At 40.1% G+C, this 23,747-nt stretch overlaps 3 protein-coding genes across 6 annotated transcripts in view; 1 reads left to right on the top strand and 2 right to left on the bottom strand.

The window, feature by feature from the left end:
* Nucleotides 1–23,747, bottom strand: part of UBIAD1 (UbiA prenyltransferase domain containing 1) — a 423,268-nt gene that overhangs the window by 27,120 nt on the left and 372,401 nt on the right. The window lies entirely within an intron of this gene.
* The window catches only part of MTOR (mechanistic target of rapamycin kinase), a 62,942-nt gene that overhangs the window by 20,810 nt on the left and 18,385 nt on the right, over nucleotides 1–23,747 (top strand). For all 3 annotated transcript variants that reach the window (XM_079326064.1, XM_079326062.1, XM_079326063.1), the window contains 6 exons: nucleotides 14,735–14,810; nucleotides 16,650–16,789; nucleotides 19,119–19,219; nucleotides 20,040–20,155; nucleotides 21,492–21,569; nucleotides 21,936–22,043. In XM_079326064.1, the coding sequence (XP_079182190.1) occupies nucleotides 14,735–14,810; nucleotides 16,650–16,789; nucleotides 19,119–19,219; nucleotides 20,040–20,155; nucleotides 21,492–21,569; nucleotides 21,936–22,043 (619 nt within the window). The remainder of the gene's footprint in view (nucleotides 1–14,734; nucleotides 14,811–16,649; nucleotides 16,790–19,118; nucleotides 19,220–20,039; nucleotides 20,156–21,491; nucleotides 21,570–21,935; nucleotides 22,044–23,747) is intronic.
* On the bottom strand, nucleotides 419–6,425 carry ANGPTL7 (angiopoietin like 7). Of its 2 annotated transcripts, none has more exons than XM_079326379.1 (5): nucleotides 5,874–6,425; nucleotides 4,252–4,355; nucleotides 3,745–3,939; nucleotides 2,815–3,013; nucleotides 419–1,956 (listed from the first exon to the last, which is right to left on the bottom strand). In XM_079326379.1, exons 1-5 carry the CDS (start codon nucleotides 6,244–6,246, stop codon nucleotides 1,787–1,789), a joined length of 1,041 nt encoding a protein of 346 aa, XP_079182505.1. In that variant the 5' UTR covers nucleotides 6,247–6,425; the 3' UTR covers nucleotides 419–1,786. The 2 variants fall into 2 exon arrangements, with proteins under 2 accessions (XP_079182505.1, XP_079182506.1); XM_079326380.1 differs by having other exon boundaries at nucleotides 1,656–1,956; nucleotides 4,252–4,352; nucleotides 5,874–6,351.

The raw sequence follows: 23,747 nt of genomic DNA, 5'->3' as shown, positions 1-23,747 counted from the left end.
AATAGGAGATATTATGCAGTATGTGTTGTTTCTGAGCTTTGTCAGTAACACAGATGTTAGCCTGAAATACCTGCACAGGATTTGGTGCTAAACTACACGTTTTAAAATGTGAATCTCTGTTCCATATCACAGAAATGTTAGCTCAGCTATTTGAGATGAACAAATTGATTTTGGTTGAGCAAAAACTTAATTTTGTCTTCATGCAGTGAATTTTTCAACCCTCCTACTTCCTTGGAATTGTGTTTTTAGATTTTTTTTTTGTCCTCTTTTATTTTTTCACCCTTTGTTCTGCCTCATGTTATTGAGGAAAATACAGAATTCAGTATCTTATTTTCTTGGTCTCAGTTGCTCACACAGTTGTTCTTTTGTGTATCAAAAAGCAAGTTAAGGAGCAAAGAATTGACATAAAGCACACTTAAAAATGAAACAATTTATTAGAAATGAAAAAGTTTTAGAAACCTTTAAAAATCCATTATAGACCACAATTAAAATAGTTCCAACTACAGTTCCACACAGTTGAAATTTGCAGTAGGAATATTTGAACATATGTAAATTCCAAGACACCTTTATCTTCCATTTCACACAGGACTGAACAACCTAATCTAGATTTGAAGTCTCTTCAAGGTGAATAAAAATAGATACATTAATGATAAGGATCTTTTCCAACATATTCAAACAATGGTAGGGTTATAGGAGGAGTCTCATTCTTTTTTAACTGTTATCTATAACACTGTCTTATGTGAGGGAGAAGTGTGCTATTTTTGACAGACTGTCTCTAGGTAACTTCCAGCTGGGGTAGTTTTCAAAACAGATTTTGATACTCCTCAGTGTGCTGTGCTAGCAATTATTCCCTTATGTTGAAATAACTTTTGGCACTTAGGGATTCTCTGCTGTGTACTAGTGTTCTGCTCATGAATACAGTGGTCTTAAGTGTTGGAGTTGAGTTTTTTGGCTGGGTCTGGACTCTTTTGGCTAACCTGCTGTTCACTCTCAGCCTTACTGACATACAGCATTTTTATCTTCTAACCTGAACATAATTTGGGGACAGCCCAGAAAGTTGCTGTTCTAGTTTATCAACATTTAGGTGATCTGTGTGGATAGAAGTAAGCATTGGAGGGCCCATGGGACAAATCCTCCTCCAGTGTTACTGTCTGTTAGGGCAACCTTCAGTGGGGATTATTTGAGGCAGCATCAGGAGGTGGCAGTAAAACTTCAGGGCAGAATCTGGACAATGTGAATTTAACACAACACTTTGAGCTTTGTTTTTTCTCTGTGGGAAAGTAAGCCACTTACTATACACTAAAGAAATATGCATCAGGGACACTCTGATTGATTCCTTTGGCTTGAAATGAGTCTATAACTTTTGTGGTTTGGGTACTTCTTGAAAGGAGTTTCTTAGCAGTGCTTGCTCCAGACACTGAAGGAAAGGAAGCCAAGAGGCTTTTGCTTTTCAGCCACTGCCTATCTGGTTAATAATACTAAGGCACTACCAGTAATCACACTGCTAGTGAAAACACACCCTTAGGTTTTCTGAAGGTGCTATAAGTGCATTCAGTTCTAATCTACTCTAACACAATATTTTTCCCTTTGGAAAGAGCCTGAAGAGATGGAAACAAGCCTGTGCCCTGATAATCCTGGTGGCAGGGATTGGTGTCGCAGTGTTTCTGTACATCACCAGTACATTGCTGTTGCATGTATTGGATGAAATGAAAAATTACTTGGCTGTTCATTGCCCACCTTTTGCATGGTGACATCATGTAGCTGTGCAATCCACTGCTGATTCCTTCTATGGTTTGAACTCCTCTGGGCGGATCTTCATCTCCACCCTCTTGAGCGAGTAGGTGGAGCCGTGCCACCCGTACCAGGTGATGCCATCCATGCTCTTGGTGTGCTCTCCTTTGCGGTAGTACACCCCGTTCAGGTTGGAATCTGTGCAGCAGTTGTACCAATATCCACCTTGGAAACAAATTAGTACATTCCTAGTGAGTCATTTGTATTAATGATTACTGCATTTTCCAGAGGAGAGTGAGCAGAATGCAGCATTTAATCACTGGAGGCTATGGCTTTGATAGTTGAGGTTGTAGGTAAATTTAAAACTTAACATAGAGATTTAGGAACTTAAAGGCATTGCAGCTCTATAGTCAAATTAATTCAGTAGCTTTTCATTTAGTTGCTCATTCCTCTTAGAATATTTCCTTGACGTGTTTCTGACTCAGTGAATTAGCAAGGAAATGAACCTGGGTAATTTGCTAGAGCATCTTGAAGTGTTTAAAAAGTCCCTGAACTCTCTAAGTATTTACTGAGACCGAGATCAACAGTTTTTATGTGTTGTATGAGACACAATGGGGAAATTAAAGAGCAAGATGTAATGAAGATTACTATAACAGAACTCAAAGATTCTAAATTAAATGAAGAGTGTAACCTTATTAGAGGCTTGTAATAGGGAATAAAGATCACAAATCAAGCTGAATGGAGTTGAATACAGGAGAATTCCAGGTGCCTAATACTAGGACTTGAAAACTTACCAAAATAAAAGAAAAAATAAGAACCTGATAGATATTAAGGAATAATTTGCTGTATCACTGTATTGTATCAGCATGTGAGATAATCTGGCAGAGAGCACACAGTTACTTAAGGGTGCTGATGTCTGTAATACAGTCTGACCCTGTAAAGCCAGATTTCCCACATAGGTGCATTTTCTCTACTGGCCACCTCTCCCTTTTGATTTTCCATTCAGATGTTACAAGTTGCACAGAAAGAGGGAACATTGTGTCCCCGCCGCTCCCCGGGGACAGAGCAGTCTGTGTGCTGTACCTTTACGGAACTGGGCACAATCATCCACGCACTTGTCGTTGTCCTTGTCCTTCGTGCTGAAGGCTGTGTTGTTGTGGTAGCGCAGCGAGTCCCGGCCCGTGTTGCCGCTGTAGTTGCCCACAAACAGCCGGTAGCTGTTGATCTCATTGCTCAGCGTGAACTGCCTGTACTGGGCGTAGCGGGTGTTGCCTTCCCAGTCCTGCACACAGCAGGGGAGAGGAAATCACTCCTGTCAGTTTACTCCAACAGCCCATGATTATGTACCTGTATTTTTGCTGTCTCACACTGCAGAAACTGCTCAGTTAAGGCAAAGGAACTTTGCAGAGCAAAATGAAACTTCCAAGTCTGGTATTGTGCAATATGTAGGAAAGCAGATGTGCAGCTCTTACATTCAGTATCCTTATGTCAATGTGCTGTCTCAAGTAATTTGTTTCCTCTCTGAAACAGTGACTTTTAGATATTAAGCCTTTCAGTTTATACATATCCCATCCCTCAAAGCTATTATACCAACTATAAACTAGTCAAACCCAAGCCTTTAACAGACTGAAGAAATGGAGGGTAAAACAATGCAAATTCTTGTACCCAGCCCAGAAGGATGTGCTGCAAAATGAAAAGACTCAGAGGCTTGCAAACTTTATGGGACATCTCTTTTTTTAATTTTTAAATTGCTGATCAATCTGTTTGATCTCTGCAGCAGCTTCTGCAGGATTTCCAAGAATCCCATACATTCTGTGTGCAGACAGAAGGTTGTGCCACTGACTTTGCACAGGGGAAAACATCATTCTATCTTGTGTTTGAATGTATTCCTAGGTTGATCCTACTCCCTTCTCATGTAATTAAAGCATTTAAATTTTTTGGGCCTCCTATTGAGATGGGAGATGGTGTCTGGTACTGGGGAATCTGAACCAAAATTAAAAGCTTATTGATTACCTCCAACTCTACTCTCAGAACAGTGGGGCGTCTTGAAAGTCGGTAGATGTTTTCATTTCCCAGCCAAAAGTCTCCCCTAATATTGCCAAATCCTTCCCTGTATTGTTTCCAGTCCCTGTTGAAGGATGTCAAACCAACTTTACGTCTTTGGATGACAGTCCAGCCACCTCCATCTGTCTCCATGTCACAGAACACCTGGAATAGGAAAAAATGGCAGTGGTTTCTTGTCAGTAGTCTTAGGAAGATTCACTTCTCTTAACACAAGACATTGTTCCAATGCTTCACTACATGAAGAAATTTTTTATGGCAAAAAATTATTAGATAAACCTTTTTCTATTTTCTCTCTTAAATGTACATTCTTTCCATCCTTGAAGTTTGCTTACATAAAGATGCTGATGACAAGTGCAGGGTACCAAAACTGTGTGCTTTTTTCATCTCTGTAGAGAAATATTTCTTGATTATATTTTAAATGACATGTAATATGCATTGTGTACTGAATATCCTTACCTCCAGATCTGGAATTCCCAAAAATTCATCAGGAGGTAGCTTGTAAACACCAGAAATTCGGTAGTTCCTCTGGTAAAGTGATGAGCAGTCATAAACAGCATCTACTTGAATCAGAACCAGAAAATGAGAATGTGAGCAGCAAGAACTCCTCTTTTGTGAAGGTGAATTCTGCAAAGTTTAGTTTGTAATACAAGGAGTAATGAAGAAGGCTTTCCACAAGTCTAATGTTTCCCTGAAATTAGTTTTGAGTAGTGTATGCATTTGCAAAAGGTGTTGTAACACTGAGATTTTGTGATTTTTATTAATTTATTTATATTAATATTTTTTTAATCTCTGCTGCACAAAAAGACATCTCTGCTTTCTCATCACATTGCCACTGTGTGTCTGTGCTGGAAAGTATAAAAATATAATATATAATATTTGCTGACCCCCTTCTAAGTAATAAAGACTCATCCAGTGGGATGACCAGGCCTGCTGCCAGGTGTGTGTTTTGAGTGTGTGAACAGGTTGGCCAAGTTTATGGATGTGGGATATTTATCCAGCCCTGTGAAAGCTTCTTTTCCTCCTGGTGCAGAAACTGATTGAAGATGGTAAAATGCATAACTATTCTGAGGAGGATAAATGAGCTGAAGCAAGGCTTTATAATATCTGACAGTTTTCAAAAATGTCTCTTACCTGGTAAGGTGAGACACATCTGTCTTAAATACCTTCTGGGCCAGTTTCTGCTCTGTGTAACTTTTTTTTCTCCAGCTTCAAGGAGACTTGTTGTGCAACTTTTTTTTAAGGCCTAATGTAAATAGTGATGTGTCAAAACTAACCAGGTGGAACTATTTTAGAGGAAGAATTAAGTAAATAGATTTAGAAGTTTTTCCTTAATGTTAAAAAAAAGCATCCAAGTGAAGTCTCTTGGCAAACAAAGTTGAGACAGAGACAATTTAAGCTCTTTGCAGTGAAAGTCAATAGAGAGGATGTTTTTTTCTAGAAGTGCCTTTACAGGTAGCTGACCTAAAAATGCACCTGCATTCCACATTTAGTACAGGCCTGTGCAATCACTGTGTGCAGTGAAATTTTCCCTCAGGGAAGAGAGTTTTGAAGAATTTAACTGTGGTCTGGCTAGGTGTATATCACAGTTTGTATCTTGCTTCATCTACAGCCTTGAATTTTTAAGAATTATCATTCAAAAATAATGGGTCACTCTTTTATACTCTGGTTCAGACATAGTCATAAAAATACAATTAAAATCTTTAATAATTCCTGAAGAGCATTTGTAATTGTTCTAACAATTTCTAGTCCCCTGTCAGCACTGTGAACTCAGAGGCTATTTACTGCCAGAGCTATTCTCTTACCAAGCCAGCTCCCATTCTTTTAGGATTGGTACTGTAGTGCTCAGAAAATGAACTATTAAACCGAATTCCTCACTGTAGAAATGCAGCACCAATTTCTGCACTCCTTAAAAACAGCCACAGATATAAAACACAAATGAAGAAATTCCAAGTAGTTTTCTCAGGCTCGCTGCCTAAGCAGCAGCACTGGGTGTGCATGCAGGACGTGCTGGCACTGGGAGCTAGTCATTAATTGTGTATTGAGAGGTGAATGTGGGAGCTTGGTGGCCCCCTCCTTACCAGCTGATGTCTGTGTGACTGTCTGGGCTGCCTGCAGCTGCATGATGTCTATCTGGTTGTTCATCTCCGAGTATTTGCTCTCGGCGTCGATGAGGCGCGACTCCATCTGCTTGGTGCTGCCTTCCAGCTCCATCACCTGCATCACCACGTTCACCCAGTCCCCTTCCTGCTTCTTGCTCAGCTCCTGCAGCATCCTGCTCAGGTTGGCCACCTGCAGCTTGAGCTCCCCGATCTCCTCACAGCAGCCTGGCACCTTGGGCTGTGCGTTGCTCGTTCTCCTCTTGGCAGGTTTCTGCAGCAGGGCTGGGTAGATCACCACGGACACAGCGGCAATGCAGAGCCACGCCAGCTCAACCCTGGGTCTCAGTGGCATTTTTGCTTACAGCAACAGAAACCTTCCAGCTGACTGCAGTAGTCTGAATGCAGCTGGGATAGGTATAAAATTTCTTGCAGCAGCCTGGTACCTTCCTTGCTTCCAATGAAGTGAGTCTCTGAAGGTGGAGCCTGAAGAAGTGGCTTTTTTTCAGACCCCTCCTGTCGGAGTCTATGACTTTGGAAGTCTGTCTCAAAGCATCTTATATACTATTTTTCTGTTTACCTCCACCCCCCTGAAACTGTGAAGAGCTTGCTGGCCCCTCCCAGTTCATCTGTTCATATCAGGTGTTTACAGGGTGAAATTGGAACAGGTTTCAGCCAAAAAAGGTTGGGGAGAGCAGGAGAGACTTTCCTCAGTTCTGTCTTGAAGGGGTGTAGGAAGGGCTAGGAAATAAGAATTTCCAGCAATTATTGCCTATTGGATTGGAGCCCTGTTGGTGACTAGTTCTGGCACTTAAATAACATGAGAGCATTAGAGATCCAGAATGTGAAAAGCCTGTTCAAAATGGGTGACTTTATAGAAGTTCAAGGAAGGTAACTCCCTGGAAGGTAGCCCTGGCTGCTACAAGTCCTACTACTGCCCCAGAAGTTGTAGGGGGTAACTCTATGATTGCATTATTTCTTAATTTAGACAATATTTTAGCAAATTAATTAGTTAAGCATCTAATTCTCTTCTCTCTGGACACTGGGGTCTCTGCACTATAAAGTTGTAAAATCCACTACTGTTCTTTTAAAAGTGTGTTATCTGAGGCTGGGATGAAATGAAATCTGCAGAATGTGTAAGTGAAAACTCACTGTTTATTCATAGTGAAAGTGAAAGGACATTAAGTAATGGTGAGTCTATGTAAAATTGATACAGGGTGGTTGTTTTTACAGGCAGTGTGATCTAACTCCAGTGTTAGAGAAGCCAGTTTATTAATAGGATTTTGAGAGGAAAATTTATGGTTAATTAAAACATCCACAGTTACATAAATAGTAGATTTTAGAGTAAATCTTAAATTTTTAGACATTCAGAGTATTAGTCCAGTCTCAGCTGGCTGACATGCCAACTTCCTCTCCTCTTATTATTTCAGAATTTTATTATAGCAGTTTGATCTCCAAATAAAACCATTTCAGCAGAGGTGCAGCCTTTTGCAAAAGGTCTGCAGGCTTCTAGATCCTTCAGGATAAGTTGTTTCTCCTCAGGCCAGCTGCTCTTTAATTGCCTAACATGTGGGTTCTTGCATCTTCCTGCAAAATTTCTGATTATGATAATGGGCAGAAATAAGATTAAATAAAAGATTAAATGCCTCATGTATCTGCTTCTTGCATAAAGATTGGGAAAGCTTCTTGATGTCCAAAGAAACAAAAGAAAGCTAATCTTGCACCTCTTACAAAGGACATTTGGACAATCCCACCTGACACACACTATCCCATCTTGGCTTCTTTTGCTGATCCAAAGTGGCTGCAGGATTTCTGCTTGATTAAGAACCATTAGAAAAGCCTTGCTGACCTGACATTTGCTTTTAAAGAAATAGAAAGCACAACTGCTTGTTGCAGTTTCTCTCCCTTCTCAGCTCTGATACACTTGTTGCTTGATGCTTTGTTATTGCCTCTGATTTGCACTGGGGCTGGCTAATAGTTTTTCTCCAAAATAGACCCACAAGAGTGTTGAAGATTTTTGGGAGATGAAGTCATCAAAGCACTGCAGGAGTGGAATATGAATACAGGTGTCTCATAAACCTGATTTTTCATAGAGAAGGAAGAGGGAATCTTTAGGAGGAGGTCAGAATTAGAGCTCTCCAAACAAGTTGTGTTGTGGGTGGCTGTGTGCTGTGCTCAAGAGAAAACCACTGGCTCTGTTGTGTCAGCTGGCAAGGCCACTGTGTGGGATTGGTGAGCTGAGATATTGCCAGAGATATGCAAGTACAATTTGTTTAAAGCAAGGAGGGTACCTCCATGGCAGACCATAGGCTTCAGTCAATTTTTGTCATGGACATTCCAGAAACCTTCCATAGCAAAATTGCTTTTTATATTTCAGACCAGAAAGTGCCACTGCACACAGATGAAAGCCTGACCTTTTTGTTCTGCCTCTAATCCTGTCTGAGCCCTCTTCCAGCTGGAGCTTCTGTCATTCCCAGGGGCAAATTCTTCACTGGCTTCCTGTGATGAGAAACATGTTTTTGTCAAAGTTAGAATAGAGACTGGGACAGGCCAGACTCTGCTTCTCTACCCCAAAAACCACCCTGCTAACACCCCCATTGTGTTAGACAGAACTTCAATCCATTCTCTGCTGGTCCCACTCACCATGACTCTCCTGTCTTGGACAGATGTAGAAGAGGGGAGCCACTTGTTGGTCCATGCACTCCCTCTTTATACAGATTTTGAAAGGATCCAAGATTCAATTGAACACTCATGTTACAAAACACCACCAAAAGTCCTCCAAATCCCTTCTCTAAACTGGACTATTTAATTGGAAATGAGACAGCCAGGGTTTTATTTTGGATTCAGCTTCTAACTTGTATATCCAAATGCAAACCATCTTTCTTCTGGGTACTTTGATTTACCTATTTTAAAAGAGAATATTTTGTTCTATGTAAGAGGGCAACAGACATATTAAGCAGAAATGGAAAAGCACAAATCTTCCCACCTGTCATTACTTCTGATAAAGGAGGTTTGGGCAGAGACATCCCTTGGCAGAGATATAAGCCTTAGTGGAATTTGACTTCTTGATGAGTATTTGAAAGATGGGAAGATGGGTCCTTCCCAGTTTCATGGAATGTGGTCACTGAATGTGGTCACTGAGGCACCATAGCTACAGATGGTAGCAATGGCCAGGTTAGGTCAGTAGTTGGAGCTGACAAAAGCTCTTCTGATGTTCTGAACTGTTCTAATGATTTCAATTCAGGAAGCTGGTATATTTTTTAGAGGTAAAATTTGGGGCATAGCTGGGGAGTTCAGTGATTACTGAGTGGATCCTGTTCTTTCCTTTCCCCAATACTGATGGAGAAATTGAGTATCATTTGGCCTGAAATCCATCACCCTAGTTTTCCTCCATTCTATTTTTTATGTGGAAATAGTGTGGGACATGATAGCTAAAAAGACAAGATCCCAAATAGCATAAAACAAATTCTTTTTGACTTCATTCATGATGTAGTTCTGAAGTGGTTGGGAGAGCTGAGGCTAAACATGGTTTCAATTTGTATGTGCCATATGTTTATAATGTTGATTGATGGTACTAAATTCAAATATATTCATATTATTTGATTAGAACTAGTTATCTCCTGTCCCTGGAGGGCCAGATTAAATTAGAGGTGAGTTTAAATGATTGCCTTTTCTGGGAAGCTGTTCTGGCAGGTGTATGCAAAGCTGAGACAAGAAGAAAAGCTCAGTGCCCTGTGGCTATTTATTTGGTAGCCATTCACTGCAAACCCCTTAATATGCATCTGGCAAATGCTTAGAATCTGAAATTCCTGGTGCTTGCCGAGGTGGCAAAGCTCTCATCAGCTCTCAGCTGGCCCATTGTTGAGTCCACACTGTGCTGGAGCTCTCAGTGTGCTTTTCCCTCCCAGGAAGTGTGAAACTCTTCATCTTTTGCTTTGGAGATGCTCATAAATGCTCCAGCATTCACTCTACTTCAGCTTTATGGTCAGGAGTGTTGTAAATCTCTGAAATTATATGGGACAGGTGGAACAGGGGAGAGGTTGATGAGAAGCAAAACACTGTTCCTTCCTGCTGTCATTTGTGATTTCTTTTTTATTTAAGGCATCCCCTCTTTGCATAACCAATACACAAAGATTGGCTCTTTGTTTCACCTTTTTTTTTTTTTTTGTTAAATATCCTGCTTAGCAATTTTTTTTCCTTCTTTCTGGTTAATAAAAAAATGGGTGACACAAAACCTTTCGCAGCCTAAGCAGCAGGGCTGGCCATGAAATTTGTTGTAACATTTTTCACTGATTTTTCTTTCAAAGCTGATGAATGTTTTTTTTTGATTTGCAAGCCTTTCTATCAAGATTGGGAATTTGGCCAGTTTTGATGCCTGTGAGCAGTGTGGTGTCTCCTTTTTGGAAGCTGAAGGAGCTGCTCTGGCCTAGAAACACTCAACAATCACAATTCTTTATTGAAACCAGTTCTTTCCTGGTATCAGTTCCTCAAACATATTTATTCCTGGAATGGGAATAATTTTTAGTGGCATGATGGACATGCATTGGTTTTCTGAGTTGTTTTGGGGACTGTGGGTTGTTTTTTGAGATTTTCTTGAGTCAAGGGCTGGGGGATGCCTGAAGACAAATGAATCACAGAACTGGGGAAAGTGACCATCAAAGCCAGTTCCTTTTGCCAGAGGATTATCTGTTCCCCCAAGTCTCCACAAAGTGCTTTCCAATCCCAGAAGCAGCTCTCAACACTTCTCCAGAAGGAAAAACAAGCTTGATTGAGGCTGGTAAAATCTGTCATGTAGAGAATGTGTCTAAACAAATTTGAGGAGATTGAAAGAAAAAAAAAAAAAGAGTATGTCTACTTGTCTAGATTCTGCATACAAGCTGCTTTATTGCAAAAATAAATTTCTCTTATTATGTTTTGGAATGTGTTCTGGCAATAGGAAATGTGTGTGTTCCCTCACAGATAAGTTTGGGACTGCTTGAAAAGGCTCTATTAAAATAAAGGCTTTTCTTTTTATAAATTTTATGAGAAGATGAGGGAAGTCTGGTCGCTTCTGAGTTCTTGAAAATTTAATATATTTTGAGTGACAGAGAATATTGTGAATATCAAAGATAATGGAAGACTGGAAAGCTCCCAGGGCTGTATAAAAGAGGACATTTCTAGTAAACATTACTCATTCATGCCTTGGGTTTGTTGGGGAGAAAGATCTATAATTAAAGTTCTCTTCCCAGTGAAGACAGTAAAGTTGGTTTTGATTCCCAGTTCATGTCTGATTTATGTTTAAATAAACTTTAAAATATGCAAGCAATAGGAGTATATTTCTCTTAAATATTGTTCTTTTTTGTTATTCTAGCTCAGTGTACATGCAAAATCTACAGTTTTGATATCTTAATAATCAAGCAGTAGGTTTATGTAGCTTTTCACTACTAATAAAATTTGAAGAATTAAGACTTTTCACCAAGATTTTTATGTTAGGAAGTTTGCCAAGGGTAGTCTTTTTGTAGAGATAGAGTGACATAGCAGTTAGAAAATGTTTTTCATCAGAAGGCTTGTTTACATTTTAATATCCCACTCATGATCAGGTGCTCCAAATGGGTCAGGGTTGGACATTATTCTAGCTAAAGTACAGCTACTGTTTAATAAACAGGGTGGGAAATTTAAATTATATTGTTCTGCATAATCTAATGATGCAGCAAACCCAGATGGGCTGAGCTCATACCTAACTTTATTGATAAGAATGAGTTTTGCAACTGACTTATGCTCATTTAGAGGGAAATTATAATGGTCTTCTTGTTTTGTTGTTTTTGCTAATCACTTTGTTTATTGACTAAAATGTGAAGTGAAATGGTTGGTATTAAGCACTGAAATTAGTGCATTAGTTCAAAGTATGTAAAGGTCTGGTTGATCTGATTTAGGAAGTCTTGTTATTTCTGTGGTCTCCCACTTGCAAGCATGGGTCACCTCTGTCTTGAAACAGCTTCAGAATATTTTGGGTAGGTATGTTAGCACTGAAAACACATAATTTTGAAATCTTTTCATTGAGCTTTAGTACCAGGAGGCTCTGCCAGCCCATAGCAGGCAGTAGAGCTGAATATTTGTCCCTTTCCTGGGAGATGAGATGTTACCTGTGACCCACCAAACCTGTACCTAAAAACTCCTAAAATGTTCTAAATGCCCAAAAATGTTATTTTATGCCCTCCTGCCAAGCCTTCAAGTAGGAGATAGTGGTGAGGTTTTTTCTAGCTTTTTAACAAAAATGAGCTGATTAATATGTTCTTCTCTTAGTGGATATGGAGAACATCTGATCTTTTCCTTTCATTTCCTTTCATTTCCTTTAACTTAAAATTATTCTGAACTAGGAATAATTGCAAGGACATCTGCCAGTAAACAAAGATTAAGTTACTGTCTGGCTAGTTAGCCAAAATCATTGGCTCTCATATCTTGAGAGATGTTTCCCCACCTTCTCCTTTCATCCAGAGAGATTTTGTAATTCTCTTTTTCCAGATACAAGGAGAAATCCATCCCCTTGATTCTAATCCAGTAAAGTGCCCTGATTTCCAGCACAACACTTTGGCTAAATACCCCTGGCAGCTCTGCCTGGCTGGAATATCAGCCCTCAGGGCCTTTTCTGAATGCCTGGGTGCTTTTCTGCAGTGTTTTTGTTTCTGTTCACTCTCCAGTGTAATGGCTGAAAACAGCTTTGTGCTGCTTTTAAGAGTGTTATAACATTTAGGAAGATTCTGTCTGAGCACAGACTCCTCAGCTTTGCAGGAAGAGGAGCAGTGCCTTCATGGAAGGAAGGTGAAAGAGAAGGAAAACACAGAATGTTGGATTTTCTTAATGTGTGTTTTGGATGTATCAGGTTAAAACAGTGTGGACACAAAATGGGCTGGGAGAAGGGAGTCACAACATTTACTGCTTTCACAGAAATGCTCCTAAGCACAGGGAAGAGCAGCTGCCAGGAGAGGCATATCCCAGTCAGAGGCTTATCCTAGTCCACAAAATCACCTGTCACTGCTCACTGTTTTCCCTAGATCATTTATTTCAGGAGTGTGTTTTATGATTATTAACATCTGCTATGTATTCTTGTAAGTCAAGGTCTTTCTCCTTTCCCTCCCCATCTCTTCCTTCCTTTGCTTAAACCTAACCATAAATAGATTTGAGACACTTAATTCTGCTTTGGACAGCCATAAGAAACAAAAGGAGTAATGTGTGCACCAGGGAGTGGCAGAAGAGCAGTAATAATTGTCAGATAATAAAAGAAAAGGGTCAATTTTGTCAGGAAGTGTTGTCAAAAAAGATAACTTGGAAGAAATTAACTGTCTGACATGCTGGAATGTGTCTGGCAATGACTCTTTAAATCATCAGGTCATGAAATGTGACAGCCATTTATCACTTTCATGAGGTGCTGCCAAGCTTTCCCTTTAGTGCTGCCTTTGACTACCTTGTTAAAAAAAAAGGCATGGGTCTGTTTCAAGTGCTTCCCATTGTTGGGTGCCAGTCATCTTGAACTGTGTTTTCTTGGTCTGGCTAAATCTGAAGGCCCAATTTCCAAGAGTATTTTATTTAACAGGTACCCAGAGTATGTCTGAGGTTCATTGTCAGGAAAGGAGGCTTCCAGAGACAGAAGGAATGTTGCATTAATTTGAAAAACTTCCCCTTTTTTCTCTGTGTATTACTCCCTTTAATGCTTTAGATTTGCTTCTCTTACTGATCCCCTTCCATCTTATAAGGAGGAAATCATGCAGCCATTCTGATGATGGCAGGCAAAAAAGAGCATTTCTGGAAGCTGCCTGTGTCTGTGGTCCTGTTCAAAGAGCACTGAAGGTCTCTTTGCACTGATCTTTTGTTTTGTTAGTTATGCTGCTCCCATTCCAAACATTAATTAATGCTCATTCTGGGCTATAGGATGTGTTGTAGGTGCTCAGGTGTTATGATGTTGCTTTGAACAATTGGCACTTCTGGTTCTCCAGAGTCAGTAGGGAAAGAGGAGGGCTGTTCATAAACAAGCTTTATAAAATAGCAGAAGCTTAATAAAAAGTTAATTTCCTCATTAAATTGGGGTTTAGGAGTAGTGCTACTCCTACTGAGTACCCCATTTCTGATAGTAAGATAAGAAAACCAATGTGAAATGGAAATTCTTGAAGAGAATAGCTGTACCTCATGAACTAGACAATCAGGTTCAAGAGTAACCTATTTGCTTGTGCTTCATAAAATCTACTTGCAAAACAAACTTGCCTCCCTGGTACAGACTGAGGATTGCTTGTGATGGCAGCAGTTCTTGAAAACCAGCAAAAGGAAAGTGCCAGTGCTGGTTAGTACCAATGTAGAGGCTTTGTATAAAATGTGAGGCTGAAATTAGGGTTGCACACTTTTTATGTAATTTCCTGGTGACATTTGTCAGCTGTTTTAATGATACAGACTGTTTCCTGCATCATTAAAATCTCTAATTTTAGAGTAGTTGGTGGTCTGTTTAAGAGAACGGGGAGGAAAAAGGTTAATACTAAAAGCTCTTAAGTACAGCTGTTTGAAAAATCATGCCTTTAAAATTATTGGAAACTATTCTTCTCTATATGCAGGCTGTTCCATAGAATTGATAATCATATTCCATCTCTGTTTTGTGTAACAAGTCTTCAGACTATGTGCAGAGAACATCTGCACTATTTTTTTCAAAGTACATGGTCATGGTGTGTCTTATAGTTTAATTGTTTATGTGTAAGTCTAAACAAAAAGAGTGTTCCATTGGTATTTCTAAATGATAGAGCTTGGTATGATCAAGTAGCAGCTTCTACCAACTCCTAATATGCCAATTGTGTTAAATCATCTTTCTTTTCCTCCCTTTGCAGCATTAACAATAAACTCCAACAGCCAGAGGCAGCTGCTGGGGTGCTGGAATATGCCATGAAGCACTTTGGAGAGCTGGTGAGTCCTGCTGGATAATCCATTTCTTCGTGTCTTATGTTTTTATGGTTTCTGTAATTCATTTTTTTGGTGGGTGGTGATGTGTTTTCTCAATCACATTGAGGTTTTATCCCTACTTAGAATATTTCATTGTTCATAAAGAAGGCCCTTGCTGCCTATAGGGACATTCAGTGGGCACTTTGCAGCAAATGCTGGGTACAGGGAGGGCTGCAAGAACCTGATTTGGAGGAGTATTTTGTAGCTGCTGTTGATACTAAATGCAGCTGTGAGCAAATAGCAACTTGACAACATAAGTCCTTTTATTTAGGATAAGCTGGGAAGGGAGGGAATAAGTTCCTATTCTAAGCTTGAAGGATTTGAGAAACTACATCAGCACTTTCCAGGTAAGGATTTAATGGAAGTTAATCTCTAGTGTCTCTCAAAGGTATTCACAGGTTTTATTTAGAATAGCAAGTTAACCAGTCCCTTACAATTTAGACTTCTCACCAAAACCAAATAACCCTATTATGTATTTGTTCTGTACCATTAATTATTTCTTCTCATTTTATGAGTAATTTAATTTGTGTTCAAGGACCAAACCACCTATACTCTCCTGACAGTTCTACTGGTAAAAAGATAATTTTTTAGTGGTAATTGTTGCAGTGTTTTAGGATGATTAGGAAAAGGAAGGCAGCTGTGGAAGCACAGTAGACCAGTTAGACTAGTAGACTAGTTATTTTAACTAGTAACAACTAGAAAGTGAGAGCCAGCTATAAGCACAAAATGGTGGAAATCCTCTAGTGTGGGATTATGTGTGGTTTTGAACTAGACTGCAAAATAAGTTCTTTCTGGGAGAAGTACAGACTTCAGAACATCTTTGCAGCTTCTTATAATTCCTTGGGTGGATTGAACAAAATTCTGCATTACCTAATTCTGACTTCACTCTTTAGCAGCACTATAGTCTAGCAGTAAATGTAGTTCAAAGCACAGAGTGTGCCAGAATTGGCAATGAAAAGAAATTAAGAGGAGCTGTGAGCTCTACTTTCAGGGACTTAATTGAAATATGACATAGCTGAAAAGTTAAAGGGCTAAGTGGAAGACCTGGCATGCAAAGCATGGTTTAAAGTGATCCTACCCACAGGTCTGGGAAAAGAATCTGCTCTGCAGCCTATGCCAAGACTTGAGCTGCCAAGGACTGAGCAGAAAAACACTGGCAGAGAAAAGTATGGAAATATATTAAGGCATTTTATTTCTTGAAAATGAAAAACAAAATCTGGAAAGAAAGACTAAACAAAAGTGTTTAGCTGATAAGGATCACTGCTTGGCTAACTTTTAATGGCTTTGTTACAAACCATTGCCTTCCCTTGTGAAGGGACCCCAGCCTCACACTAACTGCTGTATTAAGGATTTGCCTGCCAGTAGCCAGATGCAAAGTTTGGGCTTTTTTCCTAGTTAGTCATTCCATTCCTGAACACAAGGCTGTTTGTCTTGTTTGAATGCAGGTATGTGCAACAGCTGGAAGTGGAATATGTTACAGATTTACCCTTTTTGCTGTTCCACTCACTCCACCTCTCCCAAAAAAATGCATGAGCTGGTATTTCAGTGGCACTGAGTAAGGGGGTGATGTTGGATTAATCCCTCTGGTAAACCTGAGTTCATTGCTGGTCAGGTGCAGCAATTCCAGGATTCCAAGATCAAGGCTCTTGTCTGTATCGCAGAAATCCATGTGGTTATTTAGAATGATAAAAGGGTGAAGTGACCAACACACAGAGATTTTTTTAGGAAAAGCTATGCTGGTTAATAGAGAATGATCAATGTTAATCCTACTGTTTATTTTTACTTTTTTTCCCCTTCCCTTAGGAAATTCAAGCTACCTGGTATGAGAAGCTTCATGAATGGGAAGATGCTCTGGTGGCCTATGACAAGAAGATGGACACAAACAAAGATGATCCAGAGCTGATGCTGGGACGAATGCGTTGCCTGGAAGCACTTGGGGAATGGTAAGAGGGGAATGCCTGAAGACTGGGGGAAATTGTGTCTGTTCTCTGGATGCTGACATTCAGGTGCACTTTTTTTTTTTTGCCTGAATTCCTATTTACTCCTGCTCACTCCTGTGAGTATTTGTGTGGCATTTCACTTCATTCATTGAAGTCAGAATTGGTAATAACATCTCTAAGCCTTTTGGGACAGGCCATCTGGTCAGTTAAGGTCTCTCTGGAAGAGAATTTGCAGTCTTACAATCAGGTCAACCCCATTTATAACATTGTAGATGGAGGAAACATTAATAGAGCAGAACTTGCCATAAAAGGAGCTCATTGTGACCCTCATTTTTAAACTCTGATTAAAGCATGAGAGATTCTTGTGTTGATTCAGAGTAAAAGGATGAGATTTTCCATATCAGTCTTTTCCAGCATTTCTTAAGCCTTGTCATTGTGGACATTTAGTATTTCAAGTTTTGTGCCAAATATCTGCTGTCAACACATAACTGATTGGAACCAGTGTTTGTGACAGGATGAGCTGCTGGTGACTTCCAGCTTGCTGTGTAACTGGGGGCTTCTGTTTTTTCTGGCTGTTCAGTTCCAAGAAGCTAATTGGAGAAGGCACCCTGCTCACTGTGGCGTGCAGTTCTACCCAGGGGCAGGTGTGGCTTCCTCCAGGTTCCACCTTTCTCCTGAGCTTTGCATGTGACAGGCTCTCTCCTGATGGGTCCTGACATGAACCCAGGGGATGGCACCACAGCAAGGAGATTCTTCTTCACTAAAATCATTTTACTGCTAGAAACAGAGCTGTTGAGAAACTTAATTCTGGCTGCATTTTTCTGCCCTTTGTGTTTCTAAACAAGGGTGAGACATATAGGGTGCAGCTTTTTCAGTAGGGAAAAAAATCCTCTCAATGAGCTTTCCTCAGTCAGCTTTTATGCAAGTAGGCAATTCTTACAAGGGATTTGAAGAATTTTTTCCTCCTGCAGGATATGTATTCATGTTAAGTGACCCTTCTGAGCCTTCTACTTATTCATGTATGGAACAACAAAAGCACAATTTTCTTCTGTTGAAGTGAGATATCCTGTAACTGTTGGTAGTCTGTAGTGACAAGAGCAATCAGAGCCTTCAAGTTCTCTTGTGGAACTGGGTTCCAACTCTGTGCAGGTGTTTTTACAATTCAGAAGTGCTTTTGCAAAGTGCTGTCTGCTGCCTTGCAGCTGACTCTAGAGATGTCATCCTGAGGCTGAGGATTCCATCATTTGGCTGCTGACACTCTTCAGTAGCATTCACCTTGACTGACTGTGCTGCTGGAGTCTGCTTGACAGGATAAGGCAGATAATCTAGAATTATATTGTGCAGCATCACTATTTCAGTACCCTGCTGTGATACTTTAAGAGTACAGTCAAAACATTATTAGGCATTTGTCTCCTCATGTAGGACCCATAGTGTTTTATCAGCATCTCTGAGGTCCTGATTTACTGCTGTTGCTAGGTTTGGCTTGGATTTTCATTTGTTTTGTGGTTGGTTTTTTCCCCCTCCTGGCTCATTAAGCTGTCAGAATGACTATCTTGCCTGTGGCAGCCCATTGGTTCTGTTTGGATAACTCATCTTCCTTTTGGGAGGGGATGACACTAGGGAAGGCAAGTTGTTCTCCCTCACAGTTGGCAGCTGTTTCACTGCTACAGAGTATCCAGCCTGAGAAATCCTGGAACTGCAACACCCAGGGTAATTGGTTTGATTAGTGCAGCATTCACAGTTGATTTGAAAGAAATAATATAAAAAATCCTGATGCTTCCTCTCCGCTGGAGATGAAAGATTCAGATGCCCTCTGAGATCTTGCTGAGACAAGTCTTCATCTGAGGTTACAGCAGCATTCATTCTGCAGTCTTTGTCTTCAGACTTGATGTGTTAATTCAAAGTGTTTGCTAGTAGGAGCCATGCCCAAGCTATCCAGATCATGTTTCTTCTATTGACACTTGCAAAAATTTTAAGCATCCTTTTTTTGGTGGTGATTTGTTTGTTTTCTTGATTTTTTTTTTTCTGTATTTACAGACTGGCATTATCACTCCAATTTTAAAGTAGATATTAACAACTGCTGAGGGACAAACTTCTCTTTGGATGTGTATTTTCAAAACATGGTGTGCCTTAAAATTATTTTCTGGTAATAGGATATTTGTCATCAGAATAGGATGGTTGAGTTGGCCAGAGGAATCAAATCCTATTCTGCACTCAGTATAAAAAGAATGATGGGGCTGGTCATTGTTTTATCAGTGGGAAGTGGTTGTTTAATGAGACAGACTTCTTGGAAGAGGCTCTTTGCTGATCAGAAATTGTGGATTCTTCTTAGGGGGCAGCTCCACCAGCAATGCTGTGAAAAGTGGACCCAGGTGAATGATGAAACTCAAGCTAAGATGGCCAGGATGGCTGCTGCTGCTGCTTGGGGTCTAGGTAAGGTTTCCTCCTGTGCTGGCATGTGACAGCCCATCAGGGGCAAGCACTGATAGTTTTAACTTACTTCAGAACCACAGAATACAAGAAAACAGCAACATCAAATAACCACATGGTTTCCATTTGGAAATGCAGTGTCATTCCATATTGAAATCCTTTGGAAAACCTGTGTTTACATCTAGTCTCCCAGAGTGGTCTCCAGTAACAGAGTGATCTGAGCTGATGCTTAAATGCTCACTTTTGCTTGGCTTTACACTGAACAGAGCCCAGGCTGAAAATGAGATAAAAAGACTTTCTCAGATTTGTGGCAGACTGTTATTTGTAAAGAGAGCAGTATTTGTTTAGAATTTTAGAGGTTGTGTTTGCTGAGTAAACAATCTTAAGTGGAGTAAATCTATAGTGGTCCAAATATCCATTTGTGTTGTTAGTGAGATATTTACTAGAGAAGCTGATTAATTCCTTGCTGTGTGCCAGCCTGTGCTGAGAAAAATTCATCTTTTGCTTTGTAGGGCACAAATTCATTCAAATGTCAGAATATTAATTGTTTCATCACAAACAATGAAAGAACCTTTTCCACAAGGATAACAATTTGTCTAGGTGAAAAATGCCTGTTTTTCTTATCTGTAGCTATGTGTATGTTAATGTATGTAATAGTGTCCCTACCCAAAGACAAGCTGTTGGAGAACTGACTTAAATGCAGAAGTACCACACAGCACTGAGGCCTAGGCACTGATTATCTGAGCACCACATCATAGCTCTGTTGTGTTCCCACAGCAGCAGGGAAGGCTGTGGTGCTACTGAGGTATCTGTGTCTCTGCAGGTCAGTGGGACAGCATGGAGGAATATACCTGCATGATCCCCAGGGACACCCATGATGGTGCATTCTACAGGGCTGTACTGGCACTGCATCAAGACCTTTTCTCACTGGCTCAGCAAGTAATTATCTTCCTTGGTGGTATCCCAAAACCTGGTTTAAGATGTTCTAAGCTCCAGAGTTTCATGGAAAAACAGACTGTAGTAAAGCAGTTGGCTATAACCTATGAATTGCCCAATAATGTTTTTTTCCATGGGTATATTAGTCCTGGGTGATAAGATCTTAACCTCTATTTCCAGAAACAGCAGTGAATGTATTAACAGACAGTAGTGGTCCAGTGCTGTATAACATAAGAATGCCTTAGTCATTTTTTGGCTTTTTTTTTTACTTCTGTGCCTCTATTCTAGACAGGCAGGACACAAGGATTATCCCAGCAGAAGTTCTGTTCTACAAGACACTGATTGTAAATTGCCAGGAATGCCTGAGACACTTGGAAGATTCCTAATGGATTTTTTGTGCACTTCTGTCTCTTACAGCTTTTTTAGTGAAGTACTCACATATATCATGTACAACAATCTTAATTTTTCTGGTAGCACTCATAAATCTCAGATCTTAGATTGAGATACCAAGGCAAGGAATGATTATTTTAAACAGAGTATTTGTAATGCTTGTTTGTCACAGAGGAGATTTGCAGAGCAACTCTGTAGATGTCAAATGTGTTGTTTACTTTCCAAGGAAGCTCCAGTCCCATTTCTCAGAATTCTGTGCTGGCTTGCCAGCTTAGATAAAGGAGTAATTCAATCTGTGCTGTCAAAACCCGTACATAGATTTTTGGATGATGTGCACAGTAAAATTAACCAGGCATTCAGAAGGGTAGAGTTTGTGATTAACCTTTAACATTTTGAACATGAAAAGCTATAGGTGAGAGATTATATAATGACTAGAACTAGAGCAGGATTTATTTCATGCTTGAAGAGCCTGTCTTAGTTTGAGGATGAGAAATGAAATTTGCTGTCCTGTAAAATTCATAAAATCTTGCTGGGTTATGTAAAACACTGAAAGCTATTTTCTTTCCTTGTGTGGTATCAAGAGACATTTTTAGGCTCTTTTTTGTAACCAACTCTCTTGCACTAAAATATTTTTAGTGTTTTCTCTACAAACATTGTTAATGATGATCTCTACAATTACAGTAGGATTAGAAATACTGCAAACTTTGATTTTCTAGGAAGACAAACTTCCAACTGTGCAAGTGATGAATGAAGCTCCCTTGACTTCCCTTGTATATGCCCTGGACACTTTTCTTGTCAAATCTCTCTATTTATAAGATCCTTTCCTAGTTCTTATTGGAGAATGAGAACAATGCCAGCTTTGTTCATGAGATGGAACAGCTGAACAGTTCCAACAGTTGACTCTAGATAAAGCACACTACCTTTGCTCCAATATCTTGTTGTATTTCAGTGCATTGACAAAGCCAGAGACCTGCTGGATGCTGAGCTGACTGCCATGGCAGGGGAGAGTTACAGTCGAGCCTATGGGGTGAGTGCAGCTCTCAGCCTTCATTTCCCTCATTGCTGCTTCAGACTGTCTCTAAAAGTGCATAAAACTTCAGAGTAGTGCTTGTCTCAAACACAGCACCTGTAGGCCCACCAGCTAAATGCCTTTTTTCAGGTAAGAAATACAACTTTAGGACAAAATAAAAGTAGAGTGAGGTCCAGCCCCTCAAAAGAAATGAGAATTGATCTTTAAGGAGTTTGGATCAGCAGGTCATTTAACAGTATATAGCAGTTGGTCCTTTATCTCTTGGGCAGCCTATGTAGTTAAGATTTTGATGCCAAAATACTGTTCCTTAATTACAGAATTTGTTCTGTAGTGATTGGGATGGAATGTGATTTTTCCCTTCAGGCTATGGTATCCTGCCAGATGCTGTCAGAGCTGGAAGAGGTTATCCAGTACAAACTTGTCCCAGAGCGCCGTGAGATCATCCGCCAGATCTGGTGGGAAAGGCTGCAGGTACATCCCTGGGAAGGGCAGGGATGGAGATGCTGATGGGCTGCCATGACCAGCTTCCTTTAGAGAGGTGGTTCAGCACATCTTTCCATGTCTCTCTCCACCCCAGAAACATCCATGCTCACATGGCTGCATGCTCCATCTCCTTTGGGTTTGTCCTGGTTGTCTGGGGTTTTGGTTTGGGCTTTTTTTTTCAGGTTAATGTTCCTGAGGTCTCAGCTCAAAAGACACTTTCAAAGGGTGAACTAAGCCTTGAAATAGATATGTACAGCAGAGAGACACTAGGAACATCCCCAAGGCTGCTTATCTCAATATTGGATTACATCTGGAAATACTGGTTTAGATCAGGCTAGTTTGAACTCTTTACCTGGCTGGCTGCATTTTAAGAAATGAATTCTCTCCAAATGTTGGAAAACTGGTCAGAGGATTCACATGCTTGTAAAATAAAAGGTTATCCTGTTCCTTTTGGACCTCTTACAAGAACATTTCCAGCTAATTGGTAACATTTAGGGACATTACTTAGTGGTGGAATTGGCAGTGTTAGGTTTATGGTTGGACTTGATAATTGTAAAGGTCTTTTCCAATCTAAATGATGCTATGATTAACCTTGACCTTTCAGAGGAGACCTTTAGCAATGTTGATTTTCCTGTATTAAAAGAGAAGTTTGTGCCTGTCTTACTCTAAACATCAGGTACCTCTGAAAATTTAAATCAGACAAATATTTGTCACTATTTCCTTACAAGAAGCATCCCTACAGTGAAAGTGAATATCCTCACATGCAGTAGTACATATAGGAATGCTGTTTAAAGAGGTGGGTGATTCCTGCAAGAGAAGGGCAAGAAAAAAGGACATAATTAAGGTCAAATGCTGCCCAAAGGAAGAACTTTTCCCTGTGCAGAGTTCTTCACAGGCACTGCTATAATCTGCCACCTTATAAAAGCCTGGTGTATATTTTTTAGCTGTTTGGGAAACTGTGACAAAGCTTTTCATCTCCCATCTGCATTCCTGACTGGAAAAGCTCAAGACCATTCCACTGGGATAGAGAAACTGAAGTGGCAGGAAGCATGATGTCTGAATACAGCTTTTTATAGTCCTGAAGGCAGTACATGCAGTTCTTGAATGTTTTATAGGTGTTTTTTTATGCCTGTTGGAAGAAGTTTATTTGGGTATTAAGGAACAAGCTCTGCCTAAATTCCCAATCCTCAACTTAGGAGAAAAGGGGAAAGAATAACTTTTTTGGTGCTAAGGTACTTGCTGCCATTGGGAAATGTTTTGTTTACCTCAAAAGCAAGTAGTCTCTGGCTGAGCAGAAACTCTGGAGCATCACTGTTACCCTCTGCTTGGCCACCATATCAAGCACCATGGATTTAGTTGTAATGGTTCCTTCCACAATTCTACTTCTGTGTAGTGTCCTTGAATGTTTGAAATATAGACTCATCCTGCTCTGACAGGGTTGTGCCTCTACAAGAACCAGACAGTGCTTGCACAAGCAGCACAGCAGTTGGAGCTGCAGTTTCTGGCAGAAAATCAGTTTAGAGGTGCCAGCCTCCAAAAGCAATACATGCAAGGAAAAGAAAAAGGGCAATAACAGAAATATATTTGCAACCATTTGGTTTTCTACCTTTTCCATGTTGAGATTTAAACCAAAAATAGGTGGAGAAGGCACTTTGAAAGGCACTTTGAAAGACACTTTGACTCACTTTGGAA

This window comes from Erithacus rubecula, assembly GCF_903797595.1.
Source record: "Erithacus rubecula genome assembly, chromosome: 24".
NCBI classification, from domain to species: Eukaryota; Metazoa; Chordata; class Aves; order Passeriformes; family Muscicapidae; genus Erithacus; species Erithacus rubecula.
Note: the sequence above shows the minus strand (reverse complement) of the source record. Positions and strands in the feature narration are given on the sequence as shown.

Coding starts and splice junctions, on each gene's coding strand:
- ANGPTL7 (XM_079326379.1), bottom strand. CDS start 6,246: ATGCCACTGAGACCCAGGGTTGAGCTGGCGTGGCTCTGCATTGCCGCT. Junction 3,940..4,251: donor TGGGAATTCCAGATCTGGAG/GTAAGGATATTC, acceptor TTCCTATTCCAG/GTGTTCTGTGACATGGAGAC. Junction 1,957..2,814: donor TTGTGCCCAGTTCCGTAAAG/GTACAGCACACA, acceptor TTTGTTTCCAAG/GTGGATATTGGTACAACTGC.